Source organism: Dendrobates tinctorius, unplaced genomic scaffold (genome assembly GCF_039654945.1).
Source record: "Dendrobates tinctorius isolate UK_male_01 unplaced genomic scaffold, ASM3965494v1 ptg000040l, whole genome shotgun sequence".
Classification (NCBI taxonomy): domain Eukaryota; kingdom Metazoa; phylum Chordata; class Amphibia; order Anura; family Dendrobatidae; genus Dendrobates; species Dendrobates tinctorius.
The window spans coordinates 33841345-33866202 of record NW_027361708.1 but is presented as its reverse complement, the minus strand read 5'-3'; the positions used below and the strand labels follow the sequence as shown (position 1 = coordinate 33866202).

Here is a 24858-nt window from a genome sequence, read left to right as displayed (position 1 = left end):
TCCTTGTCAAAGGGTGTGGACCTACAAATTTTAACACAATCTGCTATGATTGGACACAACTGAACAATGTCACACCCAGTTGTTAATTTATTCCCAAATTATTAAGAGGAATTACAGTGAAACAGTATAAATCAGATATCTAAGAAAATATGCAAATATGTTCCAGAATTCTTGCTATTAAAAGGGTTGTCCCAAGAACAAAAAACATTTTAATCAATAGATATTGGAATAAAAGTAAGATATACAATTAGATCAAAAATGTTCCTGTGCTGAGATAATTTTATAAATGTGCCCCTGCTATGTAATGGATGTGTCTGAATGGGCATAAACATGGAGGAGGTGGTTTTTTCTGTCAAACAAGGGGTACCAATAATTTTGACCATGTGTGTAAGTGTTGTAAAGTTTCATGAATCAACTGTAGGTTAAAAATGTTCAGTACATCACTAGATGAATTCCTTGAGGGGTCTAATTTCCAAACTAGGGTCACTTGTGGGGTGATTCTGCTGGTTTGGCATGTCATGGGGCTCTGCATATGCGATATGGTGTTCACAATTTATTACAGAAATAATTTACTCAGCAAAAATCAAAATGGTTTCCTTCCTCGTCGAGACCTGCCTTGTGTGCAAATAGCAATTTTTGACCACGTGGGGTATCATCACGTCCAGGGGAAATTTTGTAACAAATTATGGGATCTGGTTTCTCCTGTTATTCATTGTGAAAATTTTAAATTTGTGGCTAAAACAACATTTCAGCAGAAAAACATAATTTTCGTTTTCACATCCACTTTTAAACAGTTTTGTGAAGTACCTAATAGGTTTATCATGCTCAGCAAAGCCCTAGATGAATTCCTTGATGGGTTTAGTTTCCAAAATAGGGTCACTTGTGGGGGTTTATGCTGTTTTAGTACCTCAGGGGCTCTGAAATGAAGCATGGTGTCTGAAATCTTTTGTAACCAAATTTACATTCCAAATACCAAATGTCGTCTCTTCCTTTACGAGTTCTACCATGCGTCCAAACAGAATTTTTTGGCTGCATGTGGACTATCGGCCACACTCATAAGAAAGTCGGTAAGAAACTGTGGGGTCCATGTTTTCATGTTACTTCTTGCAAACCCAAAATATTTGGGGCTAAAGTAACAGTTTCACGAAAAAAATGAAAATTTTCAGTATAATGACCTTATGATATCAAATTATGTGTAGTATCTGTGGATTTAAAATTCTCACTATATCCCTGTATTAAATCCTTTGGTGATGTAGTTTCCACAATGTAGTCACTTGGGAATTTTTGCTGCTTAGGCACACTTATCTAAATTTATGTTCTGAGATTCAAATGGTGTTTATTCCCTTCTGAGCCATGCCGTTTGTCCAAACCGAGGATTCTGACCACATATGGGGCATCAGCGTGATCAGAAGAAACTGGTTAATACAATTAGACGTCCATTTTCACATGCTATCCCTTATAAAAGTGAAAAACATGGGGCCAAAGCAACATTTTAGAGGTAAAATTTATATGTATTTTTTTTTGCATTCCTCTTTGCATTAATTCCTGTGTAACACTTGAAGGGTTAAAATATTTCCTGACAGCAGTTTTGAAGTACATGAGAGGTGCAGATTTTAAAATGGTATCACTTTTGGGAAGTTACCAAATACACAGGCCCCTCAAAGTTGATTTAAATCTGAATAGTTCCCTGAAGAAACAGGTTTTGTAAATTTCTTTAAAAATGAGAAATTGCTGTTAAACCATTAACCCCTTTAGCATCTTAGCATCCTAACAAAATAATTATGCAGATGTGAAGTAGACATTTGGGAAATTTTGTTATTACTATTATTAGCTGGTTTAAGGGTATAAAAATTGAAAGCTTGAAAATTTGCAAATTTTGCAAAATATTCATTAAAATTTCAATATTAACACAAATAAACGCAAAACATATTGACCTAAATTTACTACTAACATAGTACAATGTGTTACGAAAAAACAATCTCAAAATTACTAGCATACATTGAATCATACTGTGACATCTCTACTCTGCACATTTACGGCGCTGCACAGATAATACATCGTCCCATCACTGTAAGGTTAAAGGGAACCTGTCGCCCCTCCGGGCGTTTTTAACTAAAAGAGCCACCTTCAGCAGCACTAAAGCTGCATTCTGTGAAGGTGGCTCTTCCGTTTCTGACCCCCAGTAATGCCGAAATATTAACTTTTATAAATAGAGTAGGTCCTCATACCTGTATTGAGTCCCATAGGAATGGTATGTCTTCGTGAAGCAGCCGCCTCCCCGCCGTCAATCATGTCTCAGTAGCATCTGGGTCCCACCTCCAATAGCTGTCCATCATGCCCTGTGCAGCCGTCTGGGCCCCGCCTCCCTTAGCCAACCATCATGCCCTGCTCTGCCATCTGTGCCCCACCTCCCATAGCCGTCCATCATACCCCTGCTCTGCCGTCTGTGCCGTGCCTCCTTCTTTCTCCTATGCCGGTGCCTGCTCTGTGAAAACAGTTCTCGGGCATGCGCAGTGCGCGCTGCCCGTGAACTGACGTCAGACGATCATGCCTGCGTGTTGTGAAGGCCCCAGATCCTGCCCCGCAGTGTGAATACATCATAACACACACTATAGGGCAATATCTGGGACCTCCACAACACACAGGCATGATCGCCTGATGTCAGTTCACAGGCAGCGCGCACTGCGTATGCCTGAGAACTGTTTTCACAGAGCAGTCACAAACATAGGAGACAGAAGGAGGTGCGGCACAGACAGCAGCACAGGGGCATGATGGATGGCTATGGGAGGCAGGGCACAGATAGCAGAGCAGGGGCTCAGATGCTATAGAGACATGATTGATGGCTGGGAGGTGGCTGCTTCAGGGGGACACACCATTCCTATGGGATGCAAAACAGGTATGAGGACCTTTTTATAAAAGTTAATATTTTGGCGTTACTGGGGGTTAGAAATAGAAGAAACACCACAGAATACACCCTTAGGGCTGCTGAAGGTGGCTCTTTTAGTTACAAATGCCCAGGGGGGGTGACAGGTTCCCTTTAAGCGCGAAGAGGTTAACTTGAAACAGTCAAATAAAGACAATTCTGTAAAGATGAAACACATACACATTAATTTGTGAATTTGACCTTCTTTTCTATCTCAGGGGTGGAAAGGAAAGCTTCTCAATATTGTGTTTTAAAAACAAGAATAAATCATACCGCAGAGATTTTTAGGATGACTGCAATTTTTCTACCTTAAGGCCAAGAAGGATAGCAATTTTCTACCCAAGAATAGAACTATAGAATGCAGCTAACATTTATTTTATTCAATGTTTTTGTAGATGCATTTAATTTCAAGGCTGGCAACCTTAGCATAAAAAAACATAGTTTATATATACAAACAGTTACAGCATATATACATACACACAAATACACAAGCAAACACTACTGCTTTGAAAAAGAAACATAAGAAATAACTAATGTTTTATACTCCCTTTCACTACAAAATGTCCTGTCAATTGTTGGTGGCTGCACTGCATTCATCAATTTTGCATAAAATCAATAATCAAATAATAACCCAGAAATGGAGCAGGCATTTTGCATTGATGTATATTTTGAGTGGTATTACTGTTATAGACTGTACTTATAAAGCTAATGAACTTAGTACTTATATTGGTCAATTCGTTTGGGCCCAACAGCCACAACAAGGCATGCCTTTGTTCATGGGAACCAACATCAAACTCTGCTGGGCCAAGGCTTAGAAATTTAAAGGGCAGGTAGAATCCAACACTAATAAAAAAAACAACCAGAGACTGATAGGACAACATAAAAAAAGCAATGCCATGTTGTGGTCGGTGGGCACACTTAAAATTGGGGTGCCCAGTGCACAATTTGCCTGATTTGTTTATGTCTGCTAGCCACAGCATATACCTTTTTGGTATATATTGCAGTTGCAGGACCTCACATCTGTTCACATTTAATTGTGTTTGTCGGTACTTGCCAATTTTGTACTTTTCTAGCAAACATTTGGGAGTAATGAATGCATCCATATTTCACTGAGCACTACTCTCATCCGTTCATGGCTAATCATCGTGAGATCCTACCTGCTCTTTAAATTTACAGACCTTGGCCCAGGAAACAAATCTGATAGTGTAGGTTCTCATCAAAATAAAGTATCCCTTATTGTGGCTGTTGGGCATGTATGAATTAACTAATTTGTGTGCCACGTAAGTCAACTTTACAAGTATTGAAAAACTCTAGAGAAGGGACAAAATGCACACAATAGGACAGTATCGCTTAAAAAGAGCACCACTGAGAGGGTGGTTGCGCTTACCTGGTGGTGTGTGAATACACAACACCTGCTTAAGCGTGAACATCTTCTGCTGCTCCCATGGCTGTAGTAGATATCCTCCAGATGTGTATACATCATAATGGAGAGTTTCACGTTTGAACGGGGAAATGAACAGCCTTGGAGCTTAAGATAGGGTTTTTATTAGCACTAACGTGTTTCAGTGCTGGACCAGCATCTTTCTCATTGTCAAAAAACAAATGACTAGTCATTTCCCATCTAATGTGAATTTCTCCATTTTGGTAAACTTTACAAGTATAGTCTATATGGTAGTTATGCAACTAAATATTCACAGTTTGCATAAATCTTTGCGCAGACAACGTAGATGATTTTTTGGATGATTTTTGGATTATCTGCTAATACTTTTCTTTTGGGGGCTTTATGACATCTAATATATAAAGCTCAATGTATGTGTGTGTATGTATGTCCGGGATTGGCATCTGCACCGCCGCAGCTACAGCCACAAAATTTTGCACAGTCACACGTCTGGACCCCGAGAGCGTCATAGGCTATGTTGTGAGGCGAAATTTTAACCCCGCACATTCCAATTCACCAAACAATTTTGCCCCTATCTACATAATGGGAAAAAGTGAAAGGAAAAGTGCTGGAGGCAAATTGACAGCTGCCAGATGTGAACAAGGGGGACTTAAAGAATGAGAGTGATGGCGCCAAAAAGTATATACTATACAGTTGCTAAGGTTGAGCCCTGACATGGGATACTCACCACACACGGGGATATGAACACACACACAAAATGCGCCACACACTAACACGTGCTTCAACACATATACCACCCTCAGCACACATTTCACCACACATACACCAACCTCGCCACATAAAAGTCAAAACACAAAAGTCACCACTCAAAACTCGCCACGTGCAAAATTCGCCACATGCAAAACTCGCCACAATCAAAACTAGGCTCACGCAAAACTCGCCACACGTGCAAAACTCACCTCATGGAAAACTCACTACATGCAAAACTTGCACACGTGAAAAATTGCCACATGCACAAAAGTTGCAACACATGCAAAAGTTGCCTCACACAAAACTTGCACATACTCAAAACGCACCACACATAGAACTCGCCACGCACAAAACTCGCCATGTGCAAAACTTGCTACGCTAACCTGTCACATGCAACTCGACACACAAAAAGTTGCTACACGCATGTCGCCACACAAAACTCATCTCACAAAAGTCGCTACATGCATGTCGCCACACACAACTCAACACACACAACTTGACACATGAAACTCGCCCTAAAACACACACAAAAGTCTGGTATTATCCTTCAAAAATAAAAATCTGATTAACAAGCAAACTACAAGAGCAACAAATATACCATATAGGAAATACGGCAGCTGTCAGTCACATGACCTGTCTATTATGTGTATGTGCGAGCTAATATATACAGCCAGGGGGGAGGGCTTCCTGTTGGCTGGGGATTTATCAGGCTGCCAATAGCAACCAATCACATACAACCAAAATGTGAGCACATATTCTATTAAATAGATATAACTATATAGAAATGAGATCACCATAAAAGATTTTTTAATTCAATACAAAATTTATTTAGTAAAATACTGACAATGTCTGTGATAACAAGTCATAACAGAAAAATATTTTTATGTGAGAATTGATACACAGCGTGAAACCTCATCACAGAACCCATGAGGGACTCACTGAACGATGAACACCTAGAAATGGCTGAAGGTTCAAATAAATCAGCAACTGACTATATATTATAGAAGGTGCTTTAACAAAATAAGTGTCTACATATACCACCTCTCTTCCAGTTACAAAGAACCTTAGGCACCAGTATTAGTCATAAGTAGATATACATATGTCTGGACTGCATAGTTCTTGTAAAATAATAATAGAATAATAGTATAAATAACACTACCACTGAATGGCTAATGATCAATCCAGACACATGTCTAACAAACAGCCCAAATAAATTGTCTAAGCATACCCACTAATGAGGGTGAAGTATTATACCTGAAGTCATGGTGCCGACAGCAAAAGGTAGTTGCCCCTGCAGGAGTCCCACCCAGCAACCTCGACGTACGTTTCGCCCTAAACAGCTTCGTCAGGAGGCATGGCTAAATGTTAGATAGGGTATCTTATATAGCTAGTCAAAATTGGACGATAGAGAGCAGCTGAACAAAAAATCGCTCAATAGCTGACAACCACATGATGTAATCAAGGGCTGCATTTGGCATATGGTCAGCTGCAGCTGCATTAATATGTAATTAATTACCTTAAATCGGGAGCTTTCTATAGCATACGTGTGCTGGCTGCATCAATCAACGTGTGTAGTTGTGATGCCGCGCCCCCCAGCGTCGACATAGGTTACCAGCACACCACATGATCAGGAGGAGGATATGCAATATGCATTGGCATCAAAGGAAAAACTCACCAAGTACACACCTGGATTAGAATTATTGTTGCACTTATGAAAAACACCCATGTCATATGTATGAAAAAATTACTTGCCTCTTCACAGACAATAACTAGATTTACCAGCAATGACTAATTTTAAATCCAGAGTCCATTAGGTGGACACCTATTTCAGGCAGAACACAAGAGCATATCCTTATATTTTATGTATAAGATCTATCAGAAATACCATATGTCAATCCAATAACAGAATCAACTGCTGGCTGACGTCATAGTTTGGCTTCATGTGTTTCTTACTTTTATGTGATATTGCTTGTAGTATAAAAGCATAACAAAAACCATGTCTATTACAGCTTAGTTGTATTGTATGGGTTGGGCATGGAGAAAAATATAAGATGCTGCTAAATAGAGGTAAAACTGTAGAAGGGCACCATACTACCGATACAAAGACAGGTTCAGACCCCAGATTGGAATGGTAATGACTAGATAAGAAAGGTAGCATGGATACAGTATACTGATGAACAGCCACTGCGAAACCCAAGATTTATGATGGATTCGCTGTTTAGTAGTATATTGGCACATAGATAAGGCTTATATAGGTGTTAGTTATAGCTTAGATCTTTGTAGGGTTTGCAATCCTCATCGATTGAACTCATAGACATGCGAGTCCCTACATTAGCATTACCACATGTGGTCTAATAATGTGGGCATCACTTACAAGGTAGTATGGTCACTACACGTAACATTATGGCTTCATTGATGAAAGCATTTCACACCAGGGTAATCACCACTATACGGCATTGTCGTTTATCAGAATACCATTGAGGACTGGTATTTGAAGCTGTTATTGTATTACACAGTATGGCCTTTTTCTGTTATTGTAAGTATTTTTGATCCCTTTTTTAGAACTTGATGTCAGTGGTCAGCAGAATAGTTCATAATGGATTTCTAATGAACTCCGGGTTATTGTCATTACATTTTAGCATCTCATATCCATAAAACATTTTGACCACAGTTTATCTCAGAAACTGCACTAGGATACATGGAGTAAATCATTGTAAACTTACCAACAGGAGTGTCTTCATTAATTAGCAAGTATGTATCAAAGAAGTAGTTTAAGAAAAATGGAAGTCTGTTGTAAGCCAAACCTGAGAAATAAAGAACAAGATATGTTAATAGTAAAAAAGATAAACAGTTTAAATACACACTGCTCAAAAAAATAAAGGGGACACTTAAACAACACAGTATAACTCCAAGTAAATCAAACTTCTGTGAAATCAAACTGTCTACTTAGGAAGCAACACTGATTGACAATCATTTTCACATGCTGTTGTGCAAATGGAATAGACAACAGATGGAAATGATTGCCAATTATCAAGACACCCTCAATAAAGGAGTGGTTCTGCAGGTGGGGACCACAGACCACATCTCAGTACCAATGCTTTCTGGCTGATGTTTTGGTCACTTTTGAATGTTGGTTGTGCTTTCACACTCGTGGTAGCATGAGACGGACTCTACAACCAACACAAGTGGCTCAGGAAAAAAGTAGTTCACATGCGCCAGAAGTGCTATGTCCCGGAAGTATTTTGCTGCCATTTCTGTGTTCCGGGACATAAGTCACCGGCGCAGGTGCACTAATGCTTTTCAGCTTTGCCCATTGCGGGCAAAGCATACTGCACACGCGTGAGTGGAGATGGCAATGCGCACGTGCAAAAAATGGATAAGAACTATGGAAATTACCTGAAAAATTGTGTATAGCGGCCAAGAAGGGGTGGTGGGAAGGAGCAAAAATACCGCCCATCGGACAGCACCCAGCTAATTTACATACAGTGCGGGTGAAAGAATAAAGGTATTTTTGTGTGATACATGGGGAGTCAGGGGAATTCAAAACTAGGTGGGAAATGTATAGAAAAAACTCAATACAATGATATTTTTATCTGATAAGCCGAAAATGAGGTGACAGATTCCCTTTAAAATTGCAACTTCCTTTAAAGAAGTTTCCCACTACTTGTGAATTCAGGAAAGATAGAAAGGGAACACGGGCTTACAGGCGTCAGAACGGATGGATCCGCTAGTGTCAGCTCATTTGTCTGCCTGATTTATACAGTGACACAGTGAGGCTTTTAATACTGTTTATGGAGCGCATAGGAATTTAGCCAAAATATATACAATTAATGAAAATAAAAGCTGCAGTAGGTGTCCATAATCTTTAATTACTTAACACTTATTTGGATATTATTTTAAATCAAGCTTTATTTTAAAGACAGTAGAGATTTGAAGGTTCAGAGCTCCACGCTAGGTCAATTATAACACTTTACTAAGAAAATAATATAATTTGTTTTTCGTGATGGGAATTGAAGGGTAAGAATGGTGGAAATTCCTTTTTTTATTTGGGTATTTTGTTTCCTAAATTAAAACATTTGAAATGATTAATGTTGTGTTTTGGACAGCAATTTTCAAAACTCATTTTTAAATGCTGTATTTGCCTTGAAAAATAAATTCAGATATCTCCCATACAAGCCCTATTCCAGCAATTTGTGCACCAGTCATCTCATTACCTTATTATGCGCTTCAGTCATTCAATGTCTGCTAATGGGCTGCAGCGTTCAGGCATCACATTAATGTCACAAGAGCACCAGTTGACCTAGTTGATGACATCACCGCAAAAGTCCCGATGCCTGATATTGATAGACAAACCTTTTAATCCTATCCCTAATCCCTAGCAGTCCAAGACAGTATTTTCATAAACTGATACATGCCACAAAATATCCAGATTAAAAAAAAATGTTGAATACTTTGAGTATTATGTATTCTAAATAAACAGTATCACTTATGGGATTTGAACTTTGAGCACACCTTTACAAAAGATTATTTGTTGGTGTGAACACAGTGTGCGATGTTTGATGTTACGATGTAACGATCACTATTCAACCATTTCATTCACAAATCTTGCCCTGTATGAACACCTATCTGACATTGTTTGCTAGTAGTGAGTTATAATTGCACCATTCATCATTAAGCAATTATCTGCTTCCTTATTGTACTCCTCCAATTAAGACACTCTTTTTACCTCTATCTTCATTAGGTACATTTAAAGGGAACTTGTCACCAGAAATAACACTGTTAACCTACAGATTACCGGCATATCTGCGTTATGATGCTGCCCAGCACCTGCATGCAGCCAAATGCAGTGGGGAGAAAATGATTTTTATTCTTCCCGCCAGTATTCAGTTTCGGTCATGGGTGGCGGGGAGGTGCTGGTTCAGTCACCACTTTGAGTATACAGAGAGGACACTGTAACTTCTCCCCTGGCACTGACTGACAGCTGAGCTCCAATGCAGAGAGAGTGTCAATCAGGGCAGGGGGCGCGGTTACAGCAGCCACTCTGTATACTCAGTGTGGTGCCTGAACCGGTGCCGCCCCATGACTGATTAACAAAGGCTGGTGGAGAGAATATGGACCATTATTTCTCTGCTGCCTTCGGCTGCATGCAGGCACCAGACAGCATCATATTGCTGTTAACCTGCAGATTAACCCCATATCTGCAGGTTAACAGCTAATCCTGGTGACAGGTTCCCTTTAACTTGATGACAGGAAGACGGGCAACATGTAGGACACACTGATTATGCATTATTACAATACAGATACATACCAAAACATACAAATTAAACATAGTAAAAACATTATTGATTTAGGTATCAAACAAGTTTAATCCAGAAGTTATTAACTGAAATGTATGACAATTGCAAAGTTGCATAATGACTAGGTTTCACCAATAAAAGGAAACATTGACCTGGGAAACAATGACCATATGGGGTTAAAAGGAGTTTGATTCTATTTCCACTTTCTGATACTCATTTCCTACAGCACAAAAAAAAGACAATACCCAACACCTGAAACACAGACTATTACCGCTTTGCAGGTTCGACTGCTGGAAAATACAATTATTATTTTAACTCATGATTAATACCTGGAGATTTCGGCACGGTTGAATGCGTTTTGCTTACTCAGCCCTTGTCTTGGCTTCTGTTTCTTGCACACAATGAAATCCTCTAGTAATTGCCTTGCTTCATTCTTGATTCTTTCTGCTCAGTTATGCAACGCCATATTTACAGAACAAAACAATATCTAGTCATTCCCCATTTTCACATCTTTTTGTGAAATTCTCCTAACCGCCTATTAAGAACTAACAGCTAATGTCATTATCCCGCCTACTTGAGAATAAGTGACTCTGATTATACACAATGCAGCTTATGGGGTTTTATACTCTTCTATATAGTAAATCCTCAGACAAAGCTTCACAGGAAATTATTACCTTGTAGTTTAATAATTAGCAACAGATTATTTATCCTTTTGTAAATCAAACCAACTCATGTTGAAATATGGAGTGGCTAAGGAGTTTTTATCATGGGTATAAAATGGAAGTGAATAATCAATCCGGGCCGACCAAACCAAAAGACAGACTCAAACTTTACACAAATTAGGAAATAATTAGAGTTTTCTACACGTTTCCTTCTTATGTGTGCACAAACACTGTGCCTTTTGATTCCCAATGTTAAATTGGCAGACTTCAGAATTAAACTTTGGACAGAAATAAAAAAATAAAAATATGCATCTCTCTATTTGATGGAGTCAGAAATATGGAATTTCAAAAAAATGACTAGAAGTATATGGCAATAACTTTCGATTTATACTAATATGGGGATAATGCTGTGGTTACTAAAATTGGCAGTAACTGAGTATTGGCTAACCCTATAAATCTATTCTGGTTAAATGTAGCTCACTTCATCCGTCTTCTGACTTTTATTTGCTGTTTCAAGATAAAACATATGTTCCAAATGAATGTGTCTATCCTGTTTGCTTCTCTACCTCAACTCTGCTTCATCACTGTCCACTGCTGCTATTCTAGTTGCCCTTACTTCAACTCTGCTTCATCGGTTCCTGTGGTTCCAGCTCTGCTTTGTTTTCTGTTGCCATCTTGCGGCATCTGCTTCTGCTGTACGTATTGGATCATACTGCTGTATCAAAACTCTCTGTGTTTTCTACTTTAGGTTATAATTTCTTCAGGAGTTTTGCATTCCTCTGGATCAAAAATGGCTACGTAAATTAATCACTCCACAATCCTTCATATAACTGCTGGAATCATTGGTTTGGTTTATTGACCTAGTGCTTACTTTTTATATTATACAGCGTTCATAAGACAAATAATATATAAATAATAATTTATTTCTGCCAAAGACTTTAACTACAAATAATGAGGCCCATTCATCTTCTTTACCTGTCTAGTGACGTCCAATTATTGCTCTCATCTATCTGGGCTACATTAGAAAAAGTTTTAACAATCCCATTTTAGACTCTCTGCTCATTCTGCTTAGTTTGAATATTAAACAGCTGCTCCTGGAAGAAGATCAGCAGTTTTGACCCTGTATTAAAAGGTACAATATTTATTGAATAAAATCCAAGCATCAAGTCAATAACCCCTTCCCAAAAATGATCTAAGTGTTAGTCCAAATTGCAAGTGCTTTTCCACAATGTGATATAAAGTTTTGTCATAGTGGTGTTGCAGGCCCAAGAGTTATGCCATCTGCAACAGAAGCCTATTGCTTTGTACAGCCTAGCTCCTGCTGCATGTGATGGGACAAACCTACCTGCAATCTCTGCACCTTAATGGCTCAGATTCTGCTGTCAGTAATGACAGCGGCATATGAGAAGTTTGACATAGGAAGATTGCTCCATCAGTCAGTCTATTGATACCCCTGCAACACATTTTCTTTTTTAAGGGCAGAGTCAGACAGCCCTCTAACTCGTGCGAGAATCGCATCACACTGCACAGACTGGCCCACCACTTCTCCTGACTTAAGCAAGACAACGTGATGGATTACTATGCAGCTGTCAAGCTCAGGTCAGGAGAGCCCACAACCAGTACGAGGTTTACAATGCGATTCTCGCATGAGAAATACAGCCGTCTGACTCTGCCCTAACAAGGAGACCTGACAATGCTCTCTGTCTATCTTTCAGTCTATCAGATCCTGCCATTATAAAAAATATATATTTTTGTGTACAAAAAAACAATGTTAAAGGGAATCTGTCACTTCATTTTTGGCCTATAAGGGTACCGTTACACCTAGCGATGCACCAGCGATCCCGACTAGCGATATGATGCGGTCAGGATCGCTGGTACATCACTAAGTGGTCGCTAGTGAGCTGCCACTCAGGCAGATCTCACCAGCGACATCGCTGGGGACGGGGATCGCTACTTACCTGTTAGACGTGGCGATCCTGCATCCTCCCGCCCGGCTCCACGCGTCGCTTGTCTCCACAGCAGGAAGCGCCGCAGGAAGTGACCGATGAGGAATGGTCCAGCAGCTTCTCACGTGATCAGCGATAACCAGTGGGGGAGCCAGTCGGAGGTAAGTATCACATGCAGCGATATCGCTAGCAATATCGCTGCAACGTCACAAAATCGGTGACATTACAGCGATATTGCTAGCGATATCGCAGTGTGTAACGGGGGCTTAAGATGCGGCCACAGCCATCAGGTGCTTATCTACAGCATTCTGTAATGCTGTAGATAAGCCCCCGATGTAACCTGAAAGATAAGAAAAATGAGTTAGATTAAACTCACCGGGGGGCGTGGTCCGGTGCGGTGGGTGTCTCGGTCCGGTCCGGCGCCTCCCATCTTCTAGCGATGACGTCCTCCTTCTTACTTCTATACCCAACATTGCCATTTCTGTGTGTGATTCCACCATTACTCCCCAGCAACATGCCCGCTGTCTTAGGGTCATACTTGACTCGGAGCTTTCCTTTGCCCCCCATATCTGATCACTGGCTCGCTCTTGTTATCTGTATCTCAAAAACATTACTAGAATTCGACCTTTTCTTACTTTTGACTCCGCAAAAATTTTTACTGGTTCTCTTATTCATTCTCATCTGGACTATTGTAACTCTTCTCTAATCGGTCTCCCTCTTACCAAACTCTTCCCCCCTCCAATCTGTCTTGAATGCTGCAGCCAGGATCATATCCCTCACCAATCGTTACACCAATGCCTCTACCTTGTGCCAGTCATTATATTGGCTACCCATCCACTCCAGAATCCAGTACAAACTTATTACCCTCACCCACAAAGCTTTCCATGGCTCAGCACCACCCTATATCTCCTCCCTCATTTCAGTCTACCACCCTATCCGTGCCCTCCACTCTGCTGATGACCTGAGGTTAGCATCCTCAATAATCAGAACCTCCCACTCCTGTCTCCAAGACTATACACATGCTGCACCAATTCTTTGGAATGCACTTCCCAGGTCAATACGATTAGTCCTCAATCCCTACAATTTTAAGAGTGCCTTGAAAATGCATTTATTTAGACTGGCCTACCGCCTCAACACATTAACCTAACTATCCCTGTGTGGCACAGTTAAAAGTTTTCCATAACCTGGTTCCCCGCATCAGGTTCCCACATGCTTTATGCATCTATTAGCCCTCTGTGTCTGTACTGTTACACATTTAACATTATGGCTGGGTCCAAACAATCAGGGCAATTGTTACGACCCACCTTTCATGTCTACCTTTTTTCCTCATAGATTGTAAACTTGCGAGCAGGGCCCTCATTCCTCTTGGTATCTGTCATGATCTATGTGGTTATTGTTATGCTTGAATGTCTATCGTCTGTACAAGTCCCCTCTGAAATGTAAAGTGCTGCAGAATATGTCAGCGCTATAAAAATAAAATTTATTATTATTATTCTGCCGCGGCTCCTGTGCAGGCATACTTTATCTGCCCTGTTGAGGGCAGAGTAAAGTATTGCAGTGCGCAGCCGCCAGACCTCTCTGACCCTTCCCGGCGCCTGTGCACTGCAATGCTCTGCTCTCCCCTCAATAGGGCAGATAAAGTATGCCTGTGCAGGATCCGCGGCAGAAGCAAGAGGGAGAACGTCATTGCTAGAAGATGGGAGGTGCCGGACCAGACCGCGACACCCATCGAGCCGGACCGGACCCCCGGGTGAGTATAATCTAACTTGTTTTTCTTATCTTTCAAGTTACATCGGGGGCTTATCTACAGCATTACAGAATGCTGTAGATAAGCCCCTGATGGTGGCCGCCCCTTATAGGCCAAAATTGAGGTGACATATTCCCTTTATGCATATATGAGTACGATATGACTTTAATCAATATCTCACTGAATGCAAGAACAATTTCCAAACTTCTGACCATACATTTTCAAACATTTTTTAACCCATAATGTGAAAGTAAAGTTAATAATATATCTTTCAGTACAAAATCTTTAGGCAACATAGTTGAAGCAAAAATGATTACTCTCTACATCAAAAAATACTACATCTATTATTTTGTATGACTTCCATGATTTCTAAAGGCAGCACCAAGTCTCTAGGTATGGATTGAACAATTGGTGACATATTGCAACATCTATTTTTTCCCATTCTTCAAGAACAATCTCTTTTCGAGCCCGGATGATAGTGGCCAACTGTCCAGAAATTCCAGGACAATCAGTAAAAATAGGACACTTTTTTACCCTCTTTATAAAAGAAATTTAAGGTGCCTGTGAAAGTTTTGCAGCGAAAGAAACTTACAGATTATTTGGACTGTAAATGTAATCATTTTACGGTGAATGCAGTTAATGTCTTCAAATCAGAACTATGGACTGTAGACATATACCACTTATAATTAGAGATGGGCAAAGTACAGGAAGTCCGTGTTTCTATTCAGGTTTAGCAATTCGTACACCGGGTGTTTCTCGCACTGTCCTCTGCAAGACAGAGCGAGAAACACCAGAGACTCTGATCGGCGGTAAAATTAACCCCTTTCCGACATCGGGCATAATAGAAGGCACGATGATAGCATCTCCTGATGAAGAAGTCCTTGGACTCCAAAACGCTTAGAGAGAATAAAACACCATTCTTCACCTTTTACATGTCTGGACCGTTATTTGCAGAGCAGCGCGGATGATAACCACAAATCACCCTGTTTTGATACAGTACTATGGAGACTATTGAAGCATGCCAAAAGTAAAAAAAAGTTTTTAAAAATATAAAAAAAATAAAAAAATATAAAAGTTCAAATCACCCCCCTTTCACCCAATTCAAAATAAAACAATAAAAAAATACACATATTTGGTATTGCCGCGTTCAAAATCACCCGCCTTATCAATAAAAAAAAGATTAACCTGATCGCTAAATGGCGTAGCGAGAAAAAAAGTCAAAATGCCAGAATTACGTTTTTTGGGGCGTCGTGACATAGTAACATTGCAACATAGTTAGCAAGGCCAAAAAAAGACCTTTGTTCATCCAGTTCAGCCTATATTCTGTCAATGGAATAACGGGTGATCAAAAGATTGTATCTGCACCAAAATTCTATAATTAAAAATGTCAGCTCAGTGGCAAAAAATAATCTCTCACCCAACAAACATTAGATCTCGAAAAATGGAGATGCTGCGGGTATTGGAAAATGGTGCAATTTATTTTTAACAAAGTTTGGAATTTTTTTCACCACTTAGATAAAAAAGAACCTAAACATGTTTGCTGTCTATGAGCTCGTAATGACCTGGAGAATCATAATGGCAGGTCAGTTTTAGCATTTAGCAAACCTAGTAAAAAAGCAAAACAAAAAACAAGTGTGGGATTGCACTTTTTTTGCAATTTCACTGCACTTGGAATTTTTTTTCCTGTTTTCCAGTACACAATATGTTAAAACCAATGGAGTAGTTCAAAAGTACAACTCATCCAAAAAAAAAGCCCTCACATGGCCATATTGATGGAAAAATAAAAAAGTTATGGCTCTGGGAAGAAGGGGAGCAAAAAACAAAAACTCAAAATCGAAAATACCTCCGGTCACAAAGGGGTTAATACCAACAGTCAAAGTGCTGTGGTTCTCATGCTGTCAGAAGGCAGCATGAGCCCCCAGCTGTGACTGGAGGTAAAAAGTTTACCTCCAGTCACTGGTGTCAACTGATAGGATTATTACTCCCATCAGTCTATGCTTTTCGCTGTTAATAACAGTGAGAGCAGGTGGCGAGTGATGGGACTATTCATCATCCAGTGCCTGCACTATAAATATTTTTTTTTAAAAACTGTGTGGGTTCCCCTGTATTTTTGATAACCAACATGGCAAAACCGACAGCTGCAGGCTACAACTCTCAGCTGTCAGCTTTAGCAAGTCTGGTTATCAAGAATAGAGAGATCCCCATGCAGTTTTTTTTAATTCTTTAACTACATAATAAAAAACAACATGGGTTCCCCTAATTTCTTACAACCATGTAAGCTACAGCAGACGTCTGGGGGTAGTATTCTCAAGCTGGTAAGGAACAATGGATATTGGCCCCTCCATCCTAAAAATAGGCAGCATGCAGCCACCCCAGAAAAGGAGCAACTGTTAGATGCGCCAATTTTGGTGCTTTGTCCAGCTCTTCCCACTTGCCCTGTGGTGGTGGCAAGTGGGGTTCATATTTGTGGGGTTAATGCCACCTTTGTATTGTCTGGTGACATCAAGCCCATGGGTTAGTAATGGAGAGACATCTATAAGACATCTATCCAATACTAATCCTATAGTTATATTGTAAATAAACACACAACCAGAATAAAGTCCTTAATTTGAAATAAAACACATTTTTACTTTTTTATTTAAAAACAACAAATACAGTTATACTCATTTAACGCCCATTCCACTGAAGTCATCGTCTCCTGTAAAAAAACAAAAATAAAAAACAAATACCGTATATCCTCTACCTGTCCGTCATTCTGTCCAACACCGTATTTCATATCTGGGATAAATAGTTTTCTACCTGGATGATGCCAAGCTGTGACCATGCAGGCTGAAAACCATGTTCCCAGCCATTCAAAAGGAACACCCAATTTGTACACTATGGCTGGTCCGAACAATGAAAGCAATTGTTATCATCTACCTTTTGTGTCTCCCCTTTTCCCTCATAGATTGTAAGCTTGTGAGCAGGGTCCTCATTCCTCTTGGTATCTGTTTTGATCTGTGTTTATTGTTATGCTGTAATATCTATTGTCTGTTCAAGTCCCCTCTACAATGTAAAGTGCTGCAGAATATGTTGGCACTATAGAAATAAAATTATTATTATTATTCATTGGAACTGCAGTGACCTAGGTGAGAGCGCCGATAACACCATGAGAAAAAGTCTTACGGTGCAGTACTGAGCTCAGTGAATCACCCAATTCAGGAGCCTGACTGGGAAAGCAGCCTCAGTGACCTGCGGTAACCTTGATGACGTCACCACTAGTCACTGAAGCTGCACTCGCAGCAGCTCATTCCTCTGCTCTGTGGTTTTCAGCCTGGATGTCACATCTTGGTACCGTCCACGTTGAAAACTACTTATCCCATATCCATGGCCCCTTACCAGCTTGAGAATACCTGCCCTTAGCTGTCTGCTTTAGCAAGACTGGCTGTCAAAAATGGAGGGACCCCACACCGTTTTTTACAACATTTATTTAAACAATTTTAAAAACGGCATGGGGACCCTTCTATTCTTGATAACCAGCCTTGTTAAAGCTGACCACTGAAGGACTTGCAACCCGCAGCTGTCACTTTTGCCATGTTGGTTATCAAAAATACAGGGGAACCCATGCTTTTTTTTAAAAAAAAATTATTTATAGAGCTGGTGCTCGCTGTTATTAGTGGCAGTGGGCTGCCTGTGATCAGAGGTAAACTTTTTACTTCAAGTCACATTTGCGGGCTCACACTGTCAATTGACAGCGTGGGAGCCACAGCTGACTGACTGGTGGTAACGATCTTACTTCTGATCAGAGGCAGCATTTGCCGTGCTGTCAAACACATGACAACGTGGCAAACACTGGATGCTTGGGTCCCCTATTCAAGTGAATGGGGTCCAAGTTCGGGTACTGTTCTGGTTCCCAATCCTAACTTTTTTTCAACTGTTCAGCCTATCTTTCTGGATCCGAACATCCAGGGGTTCGCCCATCACTACTTATAATCAATTATTTATTATGGTTTTCCAATGTGTCCGTAAAAATATATTGGCAGTCCAGAATATTTTGATAAGTTGTCCAAAGGAAAAAAAGAAAAAGTCACTGGCAACATTGGTCTGGGTGCTGGATGGAAAGGGATGCTCAACTTGTCTTTTCAGAATTCCTCAGATCAGGAAACATAGAGGACCACTGAAGCATTTTCACACTGTTTTTCTTCAGAAATGCGAGAGAGGTGTGGTTTAGATCCATGTCATCTTGGAAAAAGTGCACTTCTACCAAAGTCACAGGGTGATGGCAGCATCTTCTCTTTCAACATAAAGCAGTGCATCTGTGAATTCCTGATCCCATCAATGAAATGTAGCGACACCAACACCCGACACCAGCAGCACTCACACAGTCCTACATCAGTGTATCAGTAATTATGTTGATCAGACTTGTCACCTTATCTTACTTACATTCACAGTGTTTGGTTACTGGGAAATTACCAAGTTGTTTATGCTGCAAAGAGCAAGAAATTGCATTAGAGCATTCCAAAATAGTTTTACAGTCTCTACTTTAAGCGTTAATAAGTCTAGAAAATGGCAAAAGTTACTAAATGCATACATAATGCATATTTGTCTCATTTTCTAAAAATAAGCACAACGTGCTAACCTTTTGCTGTAGATTTTTTACATAATTAGAATCTACACAAGTATGAAGAGGCTGGGAAAGAAAGGCATCAGGTGAATTAGTATTCAGCCTAAAGCTATCCCATGTGATTGAGCCCCTAAAAATAATCAAAGCATCCTTAACCCCTTCACATCACATGATGTATATTTACATCACATATTGTGTCCCTATGTTTGATGCGGGCTCAGATGCTGAGCCCGCATATTTCCCTCAAATGAGTTGATTTAGAGTTAAACATATATGTGTAAAAACATGCAGACAGCATATGATACATACTGCATGTGCATCATGGATCATTGTATTAGCTGTCAGGTTCCCTTTATGATTTCCTTTGCAATACAACTTACTATACATAACAGCAGGATTTATTTTATTTTTTTCTTGCCTAAATAGTAGCATTAATTCTGAGTGCCTTAGGGCCCCGTCACACATAGCGACTCACCAGCAATCCCAACAATGATATCAATTTGTCAGGATCGCTGGTGTGTCGCTACATGATCGCTGGTGAGCTGCCAGACAGGCAGCTTCACCAGTGATCAGCACCAGCGTCGACGAGCGCTCGCGTTGCTGTGTACCTTATATACCAGCGTGCTGGTGCATGGAGCTGGTAACCAAGGTAAACAGCAGGTTTCTAAATGCCGCACAGTGCTTAGAAACCTGCTGTTTAGCTTGGTTACCAGCTCCCTGCATCAGCGCGCTGGTAACTAAGGTACACAGAGGGTTTCTAAGCACCATGCGGCGCTTAGAAACACGCTGTTTACCTTGGTTACAAGCTCCAGCTCACTGATCGTTGGTCTCCCGCCTGCCACACACAGTGATGCATGCTGGCCAGCGGGAGACCAACGATCAAAAAAAGTCCACCCCTTTCCACAACGATCAGCGATACCTGGCAGGAGGGCTAGTCGCTGATAGGTGTCACACACAGCGATCTCGCTGGTGAGATCGCTGTTGCATCACAAAACTTGTGACTCAGCAGCGATCTCGCTAGCGAGATCGCTGTGTGTGATGGGGGCTTTATAGACATCATTATCACTGTCCCCAATGGGGCTCAGTATCTAAATTCCCTATCAGTATGTCTTTGGAGAGTGGATGGAAAAAGAAGAACCGGGAGGAAACCAGTGGGTTTCCAGTGTAAGGACTGGCACAAGGTAGAAGCATCTGTGTAAAGATTGGTGAGGAATATGATCCTGACTGCAGCATTCAAGACAGATGGGAGAGGGGAGAGTTTGGTAAAAAGGAGACTGATTAGTAGAGAATTACAATAGTCCAGACCAGACTGAATAAGAGAAATAGTAAGAGTTTTTGCAGAGTCCAAAGTAAGAAAGGATCAAATTCTAGAAATGTTTTTGAGGTGCAGATAACAGGAGCGAGCCAGTGATCGGATGTGGGGGGTGAATGAAAGTTCGGAATCAAGTATGACCGCAAGACAGCAGGCATGTTGCTGGGGAGTAATGGTGGAACCACACATAGAAATGGCAATGTCGGGCATAGGTAGGTTAGTAGAGGGAGGAAACACAAGGAGTTCAGTTTTTGACAGGTTCAGTTTCAGATAGAGGGAGGACATGATGCTGGAGACAGCGGTAAGACAATCACTGATGTTTTCTAAAAAGGCAGGCGTGATGTTAGGAAATGAGGTGTATAATTGGGTGTCCTCAGCATAGAGATGGATTCAAAATGGTGCATTCAAAATGGCATCAATAAAATGCATCTGTGTTCGTTATATATAACATACACCGGCCCAATACAACAACCCCACTGCCACCATGAGTCACTTGACTCAAATCGCTGACAGCAAGCCACTCACCCACCCAACACCATACATACAGTCTGTCATCTGCCCTGTGCAGTGGAAACTGGGATTCATCCATGAAGAGAACACCTCTCCAATGTGCCAGTTTCCACTGGACGTGAGCATTTGTTTACTCAAGTTAGATGTACTGCCAATTTCTCTGAAACACCTTTGGAGATGGCTTATGGTAGAGAAATAAACATTCAATTCATGGGCAGCAGCTCTGGTGGACATTCCTGCAGTCAGTATGCCAATTGCAGGCTTCACAAAACTTGCAACATCTGTGGCATTGTGCTGTGTGATAAAACTGCACATTTTAGAGAGGCCTTTTATTGCAGCCACCCTAAGGCACACCTGTGCAACAAACCTGCTGTCTAATCAGCATCTTGATATGCCACACCTGTGAGGTGGATGGATTATCTCGACAAAGGAGAGCAATATTTGAGCGAAAAAGGCCTTTTGTGTACATAGAAAATGTCTTAGATCTTTGAGTTCATCCCAGGAAAAATGGAACAAAAACAAAAGTGTTGCGTTTACATTTTTGTTCGTGTATTTACAACAGCTCACTTTTTTTTTATTTATTATTTTAAATTTATTCATAATTTTTATGTTTGTTAATTTATTTTACATTTACCCTCCTGATCATGTAGGTACCAAGGATTTAAACCAGGTCTGACAGATACACAAATGATGTATGCAATGCAATGCACAGTCACGTGTGAATCCTGATTTATTACTTTACCATTGAAGGTCTTTTTATTTTCCATCAACACTATTATTTATGTGTCAGGTAAAGATGCTTACCGTTAATGTGTAGGTCGAAGTGTGAAAATATTTGTTGTGCCACGATTATGCGTTCCTCCTTGGAGCACACAATTATATATCTTCGTTGAGAGCAATATTCCAAACTATTCATGTGTTCCATTGTGGTACGCATTAATGGGATTACGAACATGCACAATGTGCCTATTATTTAGACCTCAAAATGACAATTATGTGACCTAAGCGTTCCACGGTGGTACGCATTCATGGGGCCATTATGACATATACTATGCATTCATTACCCAGAAGCAATTATCAGTTCACTTTCAGTATGTGCCATATAATGATGCAGAAATGCATTCCACAGTGGCACACATCAACACAGGACTGACATTCAACCATAAAATCTTGTTTTCACCAGGATGTGACGTAGACAGTTAAAGCTGAAAAGAAGATGGCTTTTACAAATGGATAATGATCCTAAATACACATCAAAATCCACAATATACTACCTCAAAAGGCTCAAGCTGAAGGTTTTACAATGGCCCTCACAGTCCTCTAATCTGAACATCATTGAAAATCTGTGGCTAGACCTCAAAATACCAGTGCATGCAAGATGACCCAGAAATCTCACAGAAGTGGAAGAATTTTCCAAGGAAGAAAGGATGAAAATCCCTCAAACAAGAAATGAAAGACTCTTGGCTGGCTACAAAAAGCATTTATAAGCTGATACTTTCAAAAGCGGGTGCTACTAGGTACTAACTATGCAAAATGCCCAAACTTTTGCATCAGCCCATTTTCCTTTTTGTCATTTTTAAAAATGTAAAAGATGAAAATATATATTTTTTTTACTAAGATACAAAGGAAATGTATCATCTTTAACTTTAGGCCTTTTAGGAACATTTCATCTTCAACTTGCTTCACTGTTCACATTAACAATAAGTTGGACCAGGGATGTCCAAACTTTTACATGTCATTGTATATAACTCATACTCAGCACACACAGGTGCGAATTCTACTTATAATTGGTTTAGGTGGTGTACGATATATAAGGAAGAAATGTATGTCATTTCAAAATGTCCCCCCTGAGAAAGCAGCAGAAAAATGTGTGTCGGTGAGTGGACTTACTATTTGAATATTTGGTGTAACTATGTTTTCATTGTGATTCATTACAGTTCATGATTCTGTTTCCTCTGAGACACATATTGGTTGTATTATACATTTTCACTTATTTAATGTATTAATATGTTTTTGCACTATAATATTAGCCCTTGCATCAGCTTCATATTATATTCATTATTTATTTCATATGTGGTTGTAATCTTGTACTGTACATTATGCTATTTTTTACTTGTATAAATACTTCCCCAGTATATATCACTATTTTGGCCCACTTATGTGTGTATTTATTTCCCTGGTAAATCTAACAGCTACTGTTTAATGAATTCATGTGTTTAATGTATCTAATAAAAAGCCTATTTTTTTTTAGATAAGTGTGGTGCATCCTTCTTATAAAAGAATTACAAACATAAGTCAGTAAATAACGGTAATAAATCCTAGGAGTGTATTAGGTATTTCCTAGGGATAGACAATGAAGTGTGGGGGTACCATCACTTGTCATTTGACTAAGGGTGCAAACCTCTGCAGCCAGCTAAGGAATAGCATAGCTGTTACAGTATCTCACAAAACTGAATACACCCCTCACACTTTTGTAAATATTATATTATATCTTTTCATGGGACAACACTGAAGCTATGACACCTTGATACAATGTAAAGTGTGCAGCTTGCATAAGACCTCATTCTCACATCAGTATCTTTGATCAGTATTTCATCATTATTTGCATGCCAAATCTAGGAACACAGAACAAGTGTCAATGTTTCAGTTATAGTTAATCTCTTTAAGCTCCACTCCTGGCTTTGGCATACAAACACTGATGCAAAGTACTGACCAAATTCTGACGTGTGAATGAGGCCTAACAGCGTAAATTTGGTGTGCCCTTTAAATAACTCAACACACAGCCATTAATATCTAAACCTCTGGCAATAAAAGTGAGTACACCCCTCAGTGAAATTGGCCAAATTGTGCCCAATTAGCCATTTTCCCTCACCAATGTCATGTGACTCATTAGGGTTACAATGTCTTAGGTGTGAATGGGTGTTAGGATTGGCGGAACGCACCAAATAAGAAATAATAATAATAAGGTGCATAAAAAAGAAAAAAGCAGATGGCAACGCTGTTACCATGAGAAGATCAAATGTCACGCGGTGGTCGGATTACTGGCTTGTCTGCAGCCACGGGTGCACATCCTGGGAAATCACAGTAGTATACAAATCCATGAGGAAACAGATGGACCACACTCATCGGGCTGGTGGGAAAACGTTGCTACTTTATTGGCACATGCAATTCATGTTGGCCAGGGGAGTGGTAGCAGGAGTAAGCAGAAAGCTGACAATGGCCGTTTCGCTCTGTATCGTTGAAGCTCTGGTACAGAGCAAAATGGCCGTTGTCAGCTTTCTGCTTACTCCTGCTACCACTCCCCCGGCCAACATGAATTGCATGTGCCAATAAAGAAGCAACATTTTCCCACCAGCCCGATGAGTGAGGTCCATCTATTTCCTCATGGATTTGTATAATAATAAGGTGCGTTCGCAACCCGGGGACCACCGTGCGGTGATGGAGAAACCGCAGCTAGCATAATGGCAGAGCAAGGCTACGAGAAAACACTTAAAGCACACTGAGTTAAATGTCACTCAGTGTTCACATAGCGCAAAGAAACAAGCTGTGTTACACCATAGGGCAGTACTATGAAGCAACGCACAAAGGACTATACCCTGTTAGACTGCACAGGCATATAGAAAAATACTATTTGGGTCCCTATAACAATCCCCCAGGGAAGACTAAGCTGGTGGTTGACCCTGCTCTGACACACGTTGTACTTTAGCAC

The 24858-nt window shown here is 40.3% G+C and overlaps 1 protein-coding gene across 2 annotated transcripts in view; it reads right to left on the bottom strand.

Moving 5' to 3' along the window:
- Nucleotides 1-24858, bottom strand: part of CDH23 (cadherin related 23) — a 1761581-nt gene that overhangs the window by 1526037 nt on the left and 210686 nt on the right. For both annotated transcript variants that reach the window (XM_073574902.1, XM_073574903.1), the window contains exon 3: nucleotides 7796-7876. In XM_073574902.1, the coding sequence (XP_073431003.1) occupies nucleotides 7796-7876 (81 nt within the window). The remainder of the gene's footprint in view (nucleotides 1-7795; nucleotides 7877-24858) is intronic.